We start from the raw sequence: 14,543 nt of genomic DNA, 5'->3' as shown, positions 1-14,543 counted from the left end.
AGGTGTGGAGAGAAGTATTAAACATACTATACCTCTTTCGCACTTTCATGTCCAGGGAGTTGTCGATGCCTAGAAGTTCCATATAGGTGCGATATCACCTCACTCATAAACAACAAAATACACGACTACCTCAATAATGAATGAATAATTTATGTATTCACTAACATATATTGAAACTTGCAGCTTATTGTTGTCACCTCAATCTCCTATCCTACATGTTACTTTCATTATTCTCCAATCCTTAATTTGCACAACAGAAAACACAGGATATCTTGGTTTTTGCTCATTTTATATTTTTTATTTGTATACGAAAATGTTAAATTAGTTGTTACCTAAACACAAACTACTGACTATATTTTAACAGCAACAGTTTAATATGTCCCTTGATGGTCTGAATTATAGGTTATCATTCTAATTATAGATAAACCAAACCAATTTTTAATTATAGATAAAGCTTATCCAATTAGACAATTAATAAACCACACAAAAACATATTAATCTCTGTTAATCAGTTCCATTAAAGGGACAGTCCACACTGCTAATTACGTTTTTTTTTTTTTTTTTTTATTTGATAATTTTTATTGTTTTCTTTTTCATCAGTGGGGGGGGGGGATACCGAAAAGAGAAAGGGGGGGGGGGGAGGAGGGGTGCCTGTCTCGACCCAGCACTATCTATTGTTTGCTGATTACGGTTTTTAATGTACACTGAAAAATGAATTGGAATTTTTTAAAAGTGTTCTTTGCAAGTCCCTAGGACTGACAGCTTCTGAGTGACATGGTCAGAGACAAATCTGTCATTCAGTCCAAGTTTGCCCATCGATTTCAGTGCATGTTTATTGCAGCAGGGGTTTATGTAATGTCTATGTTGGCATTCTGTGACAAACTATCTTTGAGTTTCAATAAGTATCCCTGGCCACCCAAAGCTTGGCCGTTACTTGAGGTATGGTTAACTCAGAGATTACATACCATATATACTCGAATATAAGTCGAGACCCCTAATTTTACCCCAAAAAACTGGGAAAACTTATTGACTCGAGTATAAGACTAGGGTGGGAAATGCAACAGCTACTGGTAAATTTCTAAATAAAATGATATCCCCTAAAAATTATATTAATTGAATATTTATTTACAGTGTGTGTATATAATGAATGCAGTGTGTGTGTGTTTGTATGAATGCAGTGTGTGTGTGTTTGTATGAATGCAGTGTGTGTGTGTTTGTATGAATGCAGTGTGTGTGTGTTTGTATGAATGCAGTGTGTGTGTGTGTGTTTGTATGAATGCGGTGCGTGTGTATAAATGCAGTGCGTGTATGAATGCAGTGTGCGTAGTGTGTGTGTGTGTGTGTGTGTGTGTGTGTGTGTATAAATGCAGTGTGCGTAATGTGTGTATGAATAATGCAGTGTGTGTATGTGTGTGTGTATGAATGTAGTGTGTGTGTGTGTGATGCAGAGTGTGTTTGTTTGTCTGATGCAGAACCTTGGTGGGGGGTGGGCATTATTATTATTATTTTAATATTAAATTATAATTTTTTTATATATATTATATTTTATTTTTATATTATTATTATTTTTACTATTATTAATATATTATTTTTATTTTATTTAAATTTTTATTTATATTTTTTTTTGTCCCCCCTCCCTGCTTGTTAGCTGGTCAGGGAGGGGGACTCTCACTCCCTGGTGGTCCAGTGGATGGGCTGTAAGAGGGGGGCTAGCAGCGAGCTGTAACTTACCTTCACAGCAGCTCCTGTCAGCTCCATTCTCTCTCCTCCGGTCAGCTCCCTCTGCAAGTCTCGCGGCCGCGCGGAGCGTTGCCACGGTAACCCATGGCAACGCTCTGGCCCCGCGGCTCTCGCGAGACTTGCAGAGGGAGCTGACCGGAGGAGAGAGAAGGGGGCTGACAGGAGCTGCAGAAAAGATAAGTTACAGCTCGCTGTCAGCCCCCAACAGGACCGCCGGGCTTGTAATGAGCCTGGCGGTCCTGTCTGTATTATGGCAATGTAAGTTGCCATAATACAGACATTCACTCAAGTATAAGGCGAATGGGGGTTTTTCAGCAAAAAAAGTGCTGAAATACTCGTCTTCTACTCGAGTATATACGGTACTTCCTTCTAGCCATACCAATTTATATCAGCGATGGAAACTACAATAAGTGTTGAGCTGACCCTCCTAGATTATCACAGTCACATATTGTTGCTCAGGCTAATGTTTCCTCATTTGCTCAATCAGAGGGGATGAACTGCTTAAATCTCACGTTTAATATAAAAAAAGGAGAAATTAAAAACACTGAACATCAATGTGGTGAAGTTACAGTGCCCCTTTAAGAGCAAAGTGTAACAAAGAAACCTGGGTTATTTGTTTCACAAATATGGGTGTAGTGATATAGTATTTTTACATTTTACATTTTTTAAATGTTCTTGTTTCCCATTTTTCAGAGCTCGAACTAAAATGGTATATTCAATGTATAGCCGCAAACCAGCCAAAGAAGTGAAAAATATGTTGAGTAACTTGGGAGTCCAGTATTTTATCTTAGAAGATGCTTGGTGTGTTCGAAGGACTAAGTAAGTGTTTTAACATTTGGTATTGTTTCAACAAATGCTTTCTATATGACTAGAGCAAGGGTTTTTTAACCTTTGTGCAATTACAGAACTCCAGTGGATTGCCTAGTATGACCCCATACCCCTTATACACACTATTAAAATCATATTTATGTATATAGATTAAAACAGATCTGTAGGAGCTGGATACGGTGGAGGCTTTAGGAATTATTTAACATTGGTGCTGTCAATATATCCACGTTAAAGGGACACTCCAGGCACCCAGACCACTTATGCTCATTAACCCTGCAAGTGTAATTATTGCAGTTTTTCATAAACTGCAATAATTACATTGCAGGGTTAACTCCACCTCTAGTGGCTGTCTACTAGACAGCCACTAGAGGTCACTTCCTAGTTTGTAGCACAGGTTTCCTGTGCTAGAGCATCGCTGGACGTCCTCATGCTGTGTGAGGACCTCCAGCGTCGCTCAAAACCCCATAGGAAAGCATTGAAATGATTTTTCAATGCTTTCCTATGGGGAGACGTAATGCGCATGCGCGGCATTTCCGCGCATGCGCATTAGGTCTCCTCGGCCGGTGAGCGAGATTAGTCTCGCCCACCGGCCGACGTAATCACTAGGAGGAGCGTCGCGGAGGCGGAGACAGCGGCGAGGGACATCGCCGCTGTCCCAGGTAAGTCACTGAAGGGGTTTTCACCCCTTCAGTAACCGGGGATTGGGGGGTGGGAGGGAGAGGGACCCTCCAGTGCCAGAAAAACTGATCCTTTTTCTGGCACTGGAGTTTCCATTTAAGTGATCTGTTTGCTGATTGCTTAGTTACCTCATTCTGTGTTGATAACTGCAATATTTATTAATCTAAATTTAAGGACTGGAGCTGCTGGACAGTATTTTCTAACATTTAAGATGCTCCCAGGACACCCGTCTGTGCTCTCCTGTCCCTTCTCTGTTCATCCACCATGCAGGGCAGAGAAGGGCATTCCTGAAACAAAACGTGTATGATTGTTATTTAGAACAAAACTCATTTTAACTAAACCATATAAAGTACATATACCCAAGTATGGAGTGTGTTACCTCTAAACATTGCAACAAAAAAACTAAATTTAGATAGAAAGCAGCAACCACCACACTGTTCAAGGCAGTTCACCTTCTTATACAAATAAGTGATGTACTATGTATCATTATACTTAGCATATATTTGTCAATAATAATATGGGTTGAAGTGTATGCCCCCACAGGAGGTTAGAAGATTATTAAAGTGGTGTATGTTGAAAGTCACTTTTTTTTCTTGTATAGCAACACTAAAGAGATTTGAATACAACATGAATATGAGGTCAAAACCTAGCAAAGGCACTTTAATTGTGTTTTTTGGCTGGAGTAGCCTTCCAAAGATTCACTTTAATATTGTTCTTAGAACTGCTTAGCCTCTTAAGGACCGCAAATAAAAAATGGTCCTTAAGGACTGCATTTATGAGCGCTGAAAGCGATTGTGATCACTTCCAGCCGCTCTAAGGGTATTGCAGCGATGCCTCGATGTCAAGGCATCCTGCAATACCTCTCCTGACTGCCAGGCCACCGACTGGTCGCTCCCCAGGAGTAATCCCTTCCAGGTTGCCCCACGTGGCGCCCGGCAGTGTAGTAGAGCACCAGAAACCATTGGGCAGGCTTCCAATGCTCTACCTGTGTGCTGAGTGCCTCAAAGTTTTTTTAGTGATATTTTTTTTGTGACAGATCACTAAATAAAGTGATTGTGATCATGTCACAGAGGTCACAGAGGCTGTATAGTGCAGCCCCGCGGGCTGGTGCGCACTAGGTGGCCGTGCACTGGCTCGATAGTGTGCTGGCCCACCGGGAAATTTCCTGGTATCCCAGTGGGCCAGTCTGGCCCTGGGAAAACGGTATATAATATGTGTGGGTACCGTAAATGAGTAAGAAGAAAATTACAGCTAAACACAGCATAGATGTAAAAACAATCCTGGTCCTTAACGGTAAGAAAATTTTAAAACGGTCTGGTCACTAAGGGATTAAAGGGACTGTCACGGTGTTGCGGGCTTCTGCCGTTGTGACTGCACTGAAAACCAGCGGTCACGCCTACAGAAATATCAAACACTCACCTCATCCGCTGCAGATCAACACCCGACCTCCTTCCATCTTGGTTTCCGGCGTGTACGGTGTTAACAGAGACACAGGCTGCTGCGGTTCCAATTACATTAAATAAATACCCCTTGCCCATATTAAAGATGGCGCTTACGTGCGTGTGGCGTCGTGTCATGGACGTGCACACGCATTTTGGGGTCAGAGGTCACAATTACAGCTCTAGGAGGGTTACTTAAACCCAAATTACCTTTTGGTCAGTGCCCTGTCATGGTTTTCCTTAGTAGGTTATCCGAGAGAGTGTTCCTGAGCGTTTATTTCTGTTTTTTATTTTGGCTTCGTTTTGACTTCCCTGTATTCTGGTATCCTTGACCTTCCAGCTTTTCCCTCATCGTTGTGTCTCCTTCTGTGTCCCTGACCTTGGCAAGCATTCGGACTATTTTCTGGTACGTTAAGTCTGGCCATTCTAAGGCCCGGTTAGATATTATATTTATTCATAGGTGTGACACAATTCTGCGTGCTGGATCAACTAGCATCCTGACATTACGACATGGCCATAGATCCTGCAGAATTATGTCAGCACATAGCAGCTTGCGAGAGAAAGCTAGAGGAGAATGCTCACTGTGTGGATCAATTTTCCCAGGCTTTCGGTACGCTTCTTACTCGAACAGGCATCTATCTACAGCTTGAGGTCTCTCTGACTATGTCACCTCTGCCTAAAGTACCTCCACCTGTAGTGGAGGTGTAGTAGGCACCTACTATCTCCCTATCTCCTCCCCCGCATTTTGATGGTAATATTCAAGAATGCCGGGGATCTCTGAATCAAATTGAGTACCACTTTGAGGCCTCACCGTGATCTTTTCCCTCAGATAAAACTAAGATTGGTTACCTTATGAGCCAACTAAAAGGTAAAGCCTTCGCTTGGGCCAATCCTTTATGGGTGAGTAGTAGGAGTATTGCTTATAACTACCAGGAATTCCTTGCGGAATTTAAATTAACATGTGAACCATTGGGCAGGGAGGATGACGCTTCCACTACCCTAATGCGTATCAAACAGGGGAACCGGTCTATCTCAGATTATGCCATAGAAGTTCACACCTTCACTTCTGAGGTAGACTGGACTAATAGCAGTTTAATCTCTGCATTTAAAGAATGATTATCCGAGGCAATTCTGGATGAAATTGCTGCCAAAGATTTACCTAAAAGGTAAAATTAGTTTATCACATTTGTCATGCAGATTGATAACAGACTTAGAACCAGAGAAACTACCAGAAATAGAACCAGACTTATGGCTATGTACAGTCCGAACCCAAACCTATGCAGTTGGGGGTCACTAGACTGTCATAGGCAGGAAGACAATATATGTCTATACTGCGGTAAGAAAAAGGACACATGAGGAGTGCTTGTCGCATACATGTGGAAAACTTCCGCACCTAAGAACCTTAAGGGGACAGGTCTTAGGTGTGATACATACATCCTCTGGTAATAATAAAAATAGATTTCTCCTCAATATTACGGCCAATTGTAACAAGAAGAACTTTTCATGCAAAGCCCTGATGGACTCCGGTGTGGCAGGAAACTTCATTGACATACATTTTGTTAAAAAACATTCTATACCTATCAAGGAGAGATCACCTCTAGCCTGTGAGGCTATTGACGGGAGACCTCTCTCTCAACCCTTGATTACCGACGAAACCTTGCCTGTTAACATTTCTATTGGAACTTTGCACAAGGAAGACATAACACTCCAGATAATTGCTTCTCCTTCTTGTCCCATCATATTAGGATTTCCTTGGCTCATTAAGAATAATCCTCATATTGATTGGGAAAAAGGGGAAGTACTGGAATGGGGTAAAGACTGTACAGAGAGATGTGGGCATCGGTACTTTAACCACTACTACGCCCCAGGTCTCCTAAGTTCCCATACAATACTAGGAGGCTAAGGAGGGTATTCAGTAAGATTCAGACCGACATTCTACCTCCTCACATATCTTATGACTGCTCCATAAATCTGCTACCCGGCGCTATGCCACCCAAGGGGGCAGTTTATGCCTTATCTCCACAGGAGAGTAGAAGAATGAATATGTACATCAAATATTCCCTAAGTAAATCATCCTCGCCTGCTAGCGCAGAGTTCTATTTTGTATCTAAAAAAGATGGAGAATTACGTCCATGCATTGACTAGAGGGCATTAAACACGATCACCATAAAGAATGCCTATCCCATTCCCCTCATCTCCGAATTGTTTAACAGACTCCAGGGTGCTAAAGTCTTTACTAAACTTGACCTCAGGAGTGCATACAATTTGGTAAGAATTAAGAAGAATCATGAGTGGAAATCTGCATTTAACACTAGAAGTGAGCACTACGAGTACCTTGTCATGCCCTTTGGATTATGTAATGCTCCAGCCGTGTTTCAGGACTTTATTAATGATGTACTCAGAGACTATATTTATTCATTTGTCCTAGTATACCTGGATGATATTCTTATTTATTACCCTGACCTTCAGACTCACCACAAACATGTCAAACAAGTGCTGCAAACCTTGCTTAAAAATAAACTTTATTGCAAACTTTAAAAAATGCATCTTTTACCAGACTGAAGTACAGTTTTGGGGGTATAACATTTCTGCCTCTGGTTTTCAGATGGATCCTCATAAACTAGAGGATGTTCTACATTGGCCATTGCCCAATGGACTAAAATCCATCCAAAGGTTTATTAGGTTTTCTAATTATTACAGGAGATTTATCAAAGGGTTATCTTCTGTGATAGCCCCCACCACCAATATGACACATAAGGGGGTTAGTTGTACGAAATGGGCTAAGGAAGCTAGAGAAGCTTTTGAACTTCTTAAAAAAGTATTTGCTTCAGCTGACATTTTGGTTCATCCTGACACTTGCAAAACCTTCATACTGGAGGTTGCTGCTTCCAAAACTGGGGTGGGGGCTGTTCTTTCTCAGAGGGAGAGTCAGGATACCCCTTTACATTCGTGTGGGTACTTCTCTAGAAAGTTGTCTCCAGCTGAGCGTAATTATGACATTGGTAACAGAGAATTGTTGGCCATTATACTAGCGCTTAAAGAATGGCGACATCTTTTTGATCATTACTGACCACAAAAATGTGGCTTATATAGGTGATGCTAAACGACTGTCTTCTAGACAGGCTAGATGGTCTTTGTTCTTATCTCGCTTTAACTTTCTTATAACTTACAGACCTGGTCCCAAAAACAAAGTGGATGCCTTATCTAGACAGTTTGACACTGAATCAGTACAAGAACAAGAGACATCCCCTATTGTTCCACCAGAGTGTATTATTGCTTCCACTGTCCTTTCCTTGTCATCCCCTCTGCTTGGTGCCATTATGGAGGCTCAGGCACCTTGCAGAAAGCCTCTAGATAAATTATTTGTTTCGTTGGTTGAAAGGAAGAATGTTATGAGGGTGTTCCACAACAACGTGACTGCTGCTCATCCAGGCATTAAAAAAATCAATTTCCGCGGTCCTGAGATCATTTTGGTGGGATTCTCTCAGGAAAGATGTCAAGGAATATGTGCAGGCCTGTTTAGTTTGAGCAGTTTCTAAGGTTCCTCATAAACTTCCATGTGGATTATCTTCCCGTACCAAGTGTGCCATGGTCCCATTTGTCCATGGATTTCATCATATAACTTCCTAGTTCTAATGTCTATACCACCATCCTTATGATGGTTGACTGCTTTTCTAAGATGGCTTATTTTGTTCTACTCAAAAAATTGTCATCCTCGCAAGACCTGTTTCTTATTTTTCTTCGAGAAATTGTCAGAGTGCATGGCATTCCTCATAATATTGTATCTCACCGAGGTGCTCAGTTTGTGTCTCGGTTTTGGAGGGCTTTCAATAAACAGTTGGGCATTGAATTGTCATTTTCTTCCTCTTATCATCCCCAAACCAATGGCACGGCTGAGAGGGCTAACCAGTCATTGGAATTGTATTTGAGTTGTTTTATTAATGGCACACAAGATAATTGGTCCGAATTACTACCCTGGTCAGCGTTTTCTACGAACAATGCTAATTTATTAACAAATTTAAACCTATTTAGTTTAGAAAAACGTCGCCTGAGAGGGGATATGATAACATTATACAAATATATTCAAGGCCAATACAAACCATTGTGTGGAAATCTATTCACAAACCGGGCTTTACATAGGACACGAGGTCATGCGTTTAGATTAGAAGAAAGAAGATTTCGTCTAAGGCAAAGGAAAGGTTTTTTTACTGTAAGAACAATCAGGATGTGGAATTCTCTGCCTGAAGAAGTGGTTTTATCAGAGTCCATACAGATGTTCAAACAGCTACTAGATGCATACTTGCAAAAACAGAATATTCAAGGATATAATCTTTCAATGTAGGGTAATAACTGCTTGATCCAAGGATAAATCTGACTGCCATTCTGGGGTCAAGAAGGAATTTTTTTCCTAGCTTGTTGCAAAATTGGAAGTGCTTCAAACTGGGTTTTTTTTCCTTTTTTGGATCAACAGCAAAAAACATATATGTGAGGAAGGCTGAACTTGATGGACGCAAGTCTCTTTTCAGCTATGTAACTATGTAATGCTACCCATGACTCTTACGGACATAGTCCATTCTTTGTTAATAACAGTTGTCATCCTACTGTTCTATCGGCTGTTTTCTCTGGCACAGCTATCCCTGCTTTAGATTATCACCTTACTTCTTTTCGTGACACTTGGACCAAAGATCACTCAGCTCTCAAAACTTTGGCTGATTGTTTAAAATTTCATGCTGATAAACATAGGGGTGCCATCACTGTTTACCAAGTGGGTGAGAGGGTGTGGTTATCATCGCGCAACATTAAACGAAAAGATCCTAGCATGAAGTTTGCCCCCCAGATATCTTGGTCCATTTCGTGTTATTTGAAGAATTAACCCTGTTTCTTATTCTCTGGCCCTTCCAGCCTCCTTGCGTATTCCTAATACATTTCATGTCTCCTTACTCAAACCGCTTATTTGCGATAGGTATACTGTCCCTGTTGTTCCCCCTCCTTCTTTGATCGTTTCTGGACAGGAGGAGCACGAAATCTTTTCCATAATTGATTCCAGGTTCTCTCGTGGTTCCTTAAATTTTTTAGTGGATTGGAGAGGGTATGGGTCTTCCGATCGTTCTTGGGTCCCGGCTTCCGACATACATGCTGGCCTCAAGATTTATTATTTTCACGCCAAATTTCCTCTCAAACCTGGTCCTGCCTACCCAGTGGGTGGTCTTGAAGTGGGGGGTACTGTCACAGTGCCGCAGGCTTCTGTCTGCCTGACCGCACTGAAAACCAAAGGTCACACCGACAGAAGTATTAAACACTCACCTCATCCGCGGCAGATCAAGACGCCGACCACTGCGGTTCCTATTATATTAAAGAAATACCCCCATATTAACAATGGCGCTTACGTGCGTGCGGCGTCACGTCACGTCATGGCCGTGCACGCATGTTTTGGGGTCAGAAGTCACATACAAGCCAATTACAGCTCTAGAAGGGGTTATTTAAACCCAAATTACCTTTTTGTCAGTGCACTGTCATAGTTTCCCTTAGTAGATTATCAAAGAGTGTTCCTGAGCATTTATTTCTGGTTTTTGACTTTGGCTTCGTTTTGACTTCCCTGTATTCTGGTACCCTTGACTTACGACTTTTCCCTCATCGTTGTGTCTCCTTCTGTGTCCCTGACCTCGGCAAGTATTTTGATTATTCTGTGGTACGTTAAGTCCGGCCATTCTTAGGCCCGGTAAGACGTGACATTTATTCCTAGGTGTGACACAATTCTGCGTGCTTGATCAACTAGTATCCTGACAGGGACACTGTAAGCACCCGAAACATAGAATGTGACGGCAGATAAGAACCATTTGGCCCATCTAGTTTGACCACTTTTTAAAATACTTTCAATAGTCCCTGGCCTTATCTTATAGTTAGGGTAGCCTTATGCCTATCCCACGCATGCTTAAACTCCTTTACTGTGTTAACCTCTACCACTTCAGCTGGAAGGTTATTCCATGCATCCACTACCCTCTAAGTAAAGTAATACTTCCTGATATTATTTTTAAACATTTGCCCTTCTAATTTGTGGTAGATTTTCTTCTTTTAAACATAGTCTCCTCCTTTACTGTGTTGATTCCCTTTATGTATTTAAATGTTTCTATCATATGCCCCCTGTCTCGTCTTTCCTCCAAGCTATACATGTTAAGATTCTTTAACCTCTCCTTGTATCCTGCAATCCATGAACCAGTTTAGTAGCCCTTCTCTGAACTCTCTCCTTCTGGAGACATGGTCTCCAATACAGTGTACAATACTCCAAGTGAGGTCTCACCAGTGTTCTGTACAATGGCATGAGCACTTCCCTCTTTCTACTGCTAATACCTCTCCCTATACAACCAAGCATTCTGCTAGCATTTCCTGCTGCTCTATTACATTGTCTGCCTGCCTTTAAGTCATCAGAAACAATCACCCCTAAATCCCTTTCCTCAGATGTTGAGGTTAGGACTCTATCAAATATTCTGTACTCTGCCCTTGGGTTTTTACGTCCAAGATGCATTATCTTGCACTTATCCACATTAAATGTCAGTTGCCACAACTCTGACCATTTTTCTAGTTTACCTAAATCATTTGCCATTTGGCTTATCCCTCCTGGAACATCAACCCTGTTACATATCTTAGTATCATCAGCAAAAAGACACACCTTACCATCAAGACCTTCTGCAATATCACTAATAAAAATATTAAAGAGAATGGGTCCAAGTACAGATCCCTCACTATTTTGGCCACATCTGTGGAGTACCACAGAGGTTTCTTGAATTTTTTTGCTTTTACTGACTAGCCCAATGCAATTTTGTGTTGCCTTCAGCAGTGCAACTTTTAAATAATCCCATTTCTCTTGGACTCCATTTAAATTACTCCAGTCTGATAATGACTCCTTTACACATATTCTAATTTTAGAAAAGTCTGTTTTTCTGAAGTCTAAAACTTTTGTTTTTGTGTGGTGTGACTCAGTCACTGTTCTTATATTAAACCACACTGACCGATGATCACTGGATCCTAAACTTTCACCTACAGTAACATCTGATACCAAATCTCCATTTGTTAACACTAAATCTAGTATGGCCTCTTTATGAGTTGGCTCCTCAAGAGACAATCCCAGTAGGGAGTTTAGAATATGTATGCTCCTAGCACAAGCAGCTATTTTGGTTTACTAGTTCACATCAGGAAGATTAAAGTCACCCATGCTTATAACTTCCCCCTTCATTGTCATTTCAGCTATTTTCTCAACTAGTAGATTATCTAACTCTTCTATTTGTCATGGGAACCTATAAATCACACCTACACAAATTACCAAATTCTAACGTAACCCAAACGGACTCTGTGTTCGCCTCACTAATTTTTTATTAGGGTAGATTTTATGCTATCCTTCACATACAGGGCCACCACTCCCCCTTTCTTGACTTCCCTGTCTTTTCTATATTAAGAGTACCCTGGTATTTCTATGGTAAATCTACATTATCAGTTGCTATTATTGACACAAGTTCATGGATCTTATTCCCTAAACTGTGAGCATTTGTAGACATGACCCTAAGCTCATCATTTTTTAACACACTTGCTACAGGCACCTTCTGTCCTTGTTTTGGGGGGCAATTGGATTGATGTTTTAGCACCATTTTGCCCCCTCCTACTTTAAATACATCCTAGCAAAACCTCTAAACTGCTCACGGAGAACATTTATTCCCTTTTGAGAAAGATGCAACGCATACTTTTTAGTTCAGTTTATTTCCATTCCAAACAGAGCTACCATGGTAAATGAAGCCAAATCCTTGCTCCCGACACAATTCACCAAGCCACAAGTTAAAGTCCCTAATACACATCCGCCTGTTGTTCGCTTAAAAATATAAAAAAATACATCTCCGGTCTCTGTGAGCAGTAGCTCCGGGAAGACATCTCACAAGACCACTATTGTCCAGCTCCACACCTCTTATGATAGAATCCCCCAACTCAACTGCTTTCTATTAGGCCTCACCATAGTCTCCAATCCTGTCTCCACAACACCACTACACTCAGTGCCTAAGCCTGTCTTCACAACACCACTACCCTCAGTGCCTTAGCCTGTCTCCATAACACCACTACACTTGGTGCCTGTGCCTGTCTCCATAACACCATTACACTCTGAAAGTGCTGAAAATGAATTATGTAGAGCAACAGGCTGTGCAATATGCCTTTTATCCGCAACTCTACACCCTGTTCCAAATTTTTATGCAAATTATATTTTCTAATTTACCTAAATAATTTATATAAATAACAGTCAGCATATTTCTCATGTTATCAACGATTAAGAGTACAATTCAAATTTTATTGAATAAACCTCCTAATGATAACAGTATTTTTTTTAAAACATAAAAAACTTACAATGCACTGTTCCAAATTATTACGCACGGTAAGTTTCAAAACACTTTATAGGGGTGGGGCGGGGCCGGACCGCCGAGCCGGCCGGTCGCATGCAGGACCAGCTCCGGCAGCCAAACACTAACAAAAGGCTTATTTGAGCGAAATATGGCACAAAACCTGCCGGCAATGGTGGCCCTCGCTGGGCAGAGAGCCCTGGGGTCCAGGGTGAGGCTGGCCCTACAGGCTACAGTCCCCTGGAGGAAGACACCTACCCGACTTACTCAAGGCCTACTCCAGAGGCGAGCGGGACGGACGGCCGCTGCCCTGCCGCTTACTGCCCGGGGCTTGAAGTCGGACCCGTGAGGGTACCGGCCCAGTTCCCCCCCCTATGGACCGGGGGGGGTTATCCCGGTCTACAACCTTGATGACCAATCTACTAAGCCTGTACCTCGAATCTCCCGCCTGTGCTGCAGACCGCATGTCGGGCCTAAGATGGCCGCCAAACTACCAACATATGAAAGCCCTGAAACGCAAAGAAACAGAAAACACTCTAACGCTGAATTGGACCTGAGGGGGCTCCCCACGACCAATATGGCGGATACGGGAGGCAACCTTAAAATGGCGGCGCAATCAGAACAAAGCTACACTACTGCCGAGCGACTGTCCAGAAAAGCAACGGGGACCCTCACCACAACGTAGCTACCAACTTACCCACACACAGACGGGGATTCCCAGCTCCTGCGGCAACGTGCAGGCTGGACTTGCCACCCAGTCCATTAAGAGGCCAGGCTGCTACTCATGCCGACCTACACGACAACACAGCAACCCGACCACATCCGGCTGAGAACCGCACAACGGAATCTCATAAGGGGAGAGCACTCACACATCTTACCGGTGACCATGATGGACTCATTGCTGCCGTGCCGCACACCCTGCAGATCGAGGGCTGGACAAGCAAGAACTGCCACAGCATGAAGTGCCAAAGGGACTCTCTCTCAAGGTCTGAGCTGCACTCAGTGGGAGCAGCTCCTATCACTTTTCAGCAGCTACAGGATGCCAGTCTAATTTTGTATAGCTAAATGTGGCTTATGACAAAGTTACGCTGCTTCCTAATTACAAATCTATTTTAATTCTTATGACCTCTCTGTGGACAAACATTACTAGCCTGTGTACTAATATACTCCCTGTCTATATTAACCATCAGTACACTCAGACAAATGCTATGCTTGAATATGTCTACTGATTACATTAACATACATTAACATGCATAGAATCATATTTTAACCTGCCATACTATGCATACTTATGCAGTATAGTTTAAGCAACTACTAATCTATATAAAAATGTGCAAAATATTCTACATGCCAACCAACTGTCGAATGTTTGTTTGTATGCTTATCAAAGCTGTTGGGGCATGACGAGCCCACTTGTTATATTTTCATGCACACAAAAATAAAGAATTAAAAAAAAAAAAAAAAACACTTTATAGGTTGTAAA

The 14,543-nt window shown here is 41.9% G+C and overlaps 1 protein-coding gene across 3 annotated transcripts in view; it reads left to right on the top strand.

The window, feature by feature from the left end:
- DPY19L1 (dpy-19 like C-mannosyltransferase 1) overlaps window positions 1-14,543 on the top strand; it is a 212,274-nt gene that overhangs the window by 189,543 nt on the left and 8,188 nt on the right. For all 3 annotated transcript variants that reach the window (XM_063452080.1, XM_063452078.1, XM_063452079.1), the window contains exon 22: window positions 2,434-2,559. In XM_063452080.1, coding sequence (XP_063308150.1) covers window positions 2,434-2,559 — 126 coding nt within the window. The remainder of the gene's footprint in view (window positions 1-2,433; window positions 2,560-14,543) is intronic.

The sequence above is a fragment of the Pelobates fuscus genome, chromosome 4 (assembly GCF_036172605.1).
Source record: "Pelobates fuscus isolate aPelFus1 chromosome 4, aPelFus1.pri, whole genome shotgun sequence".
Lineage (NCBI taxonomy): Eukaryota > Metazoa > Chordata > Amphibia > Anura > Pelobatidae > Pelobates > Pelobates fuscus.
This window is presented reverse-complemented; position numbering and strand designations above follow the sequence as displayed.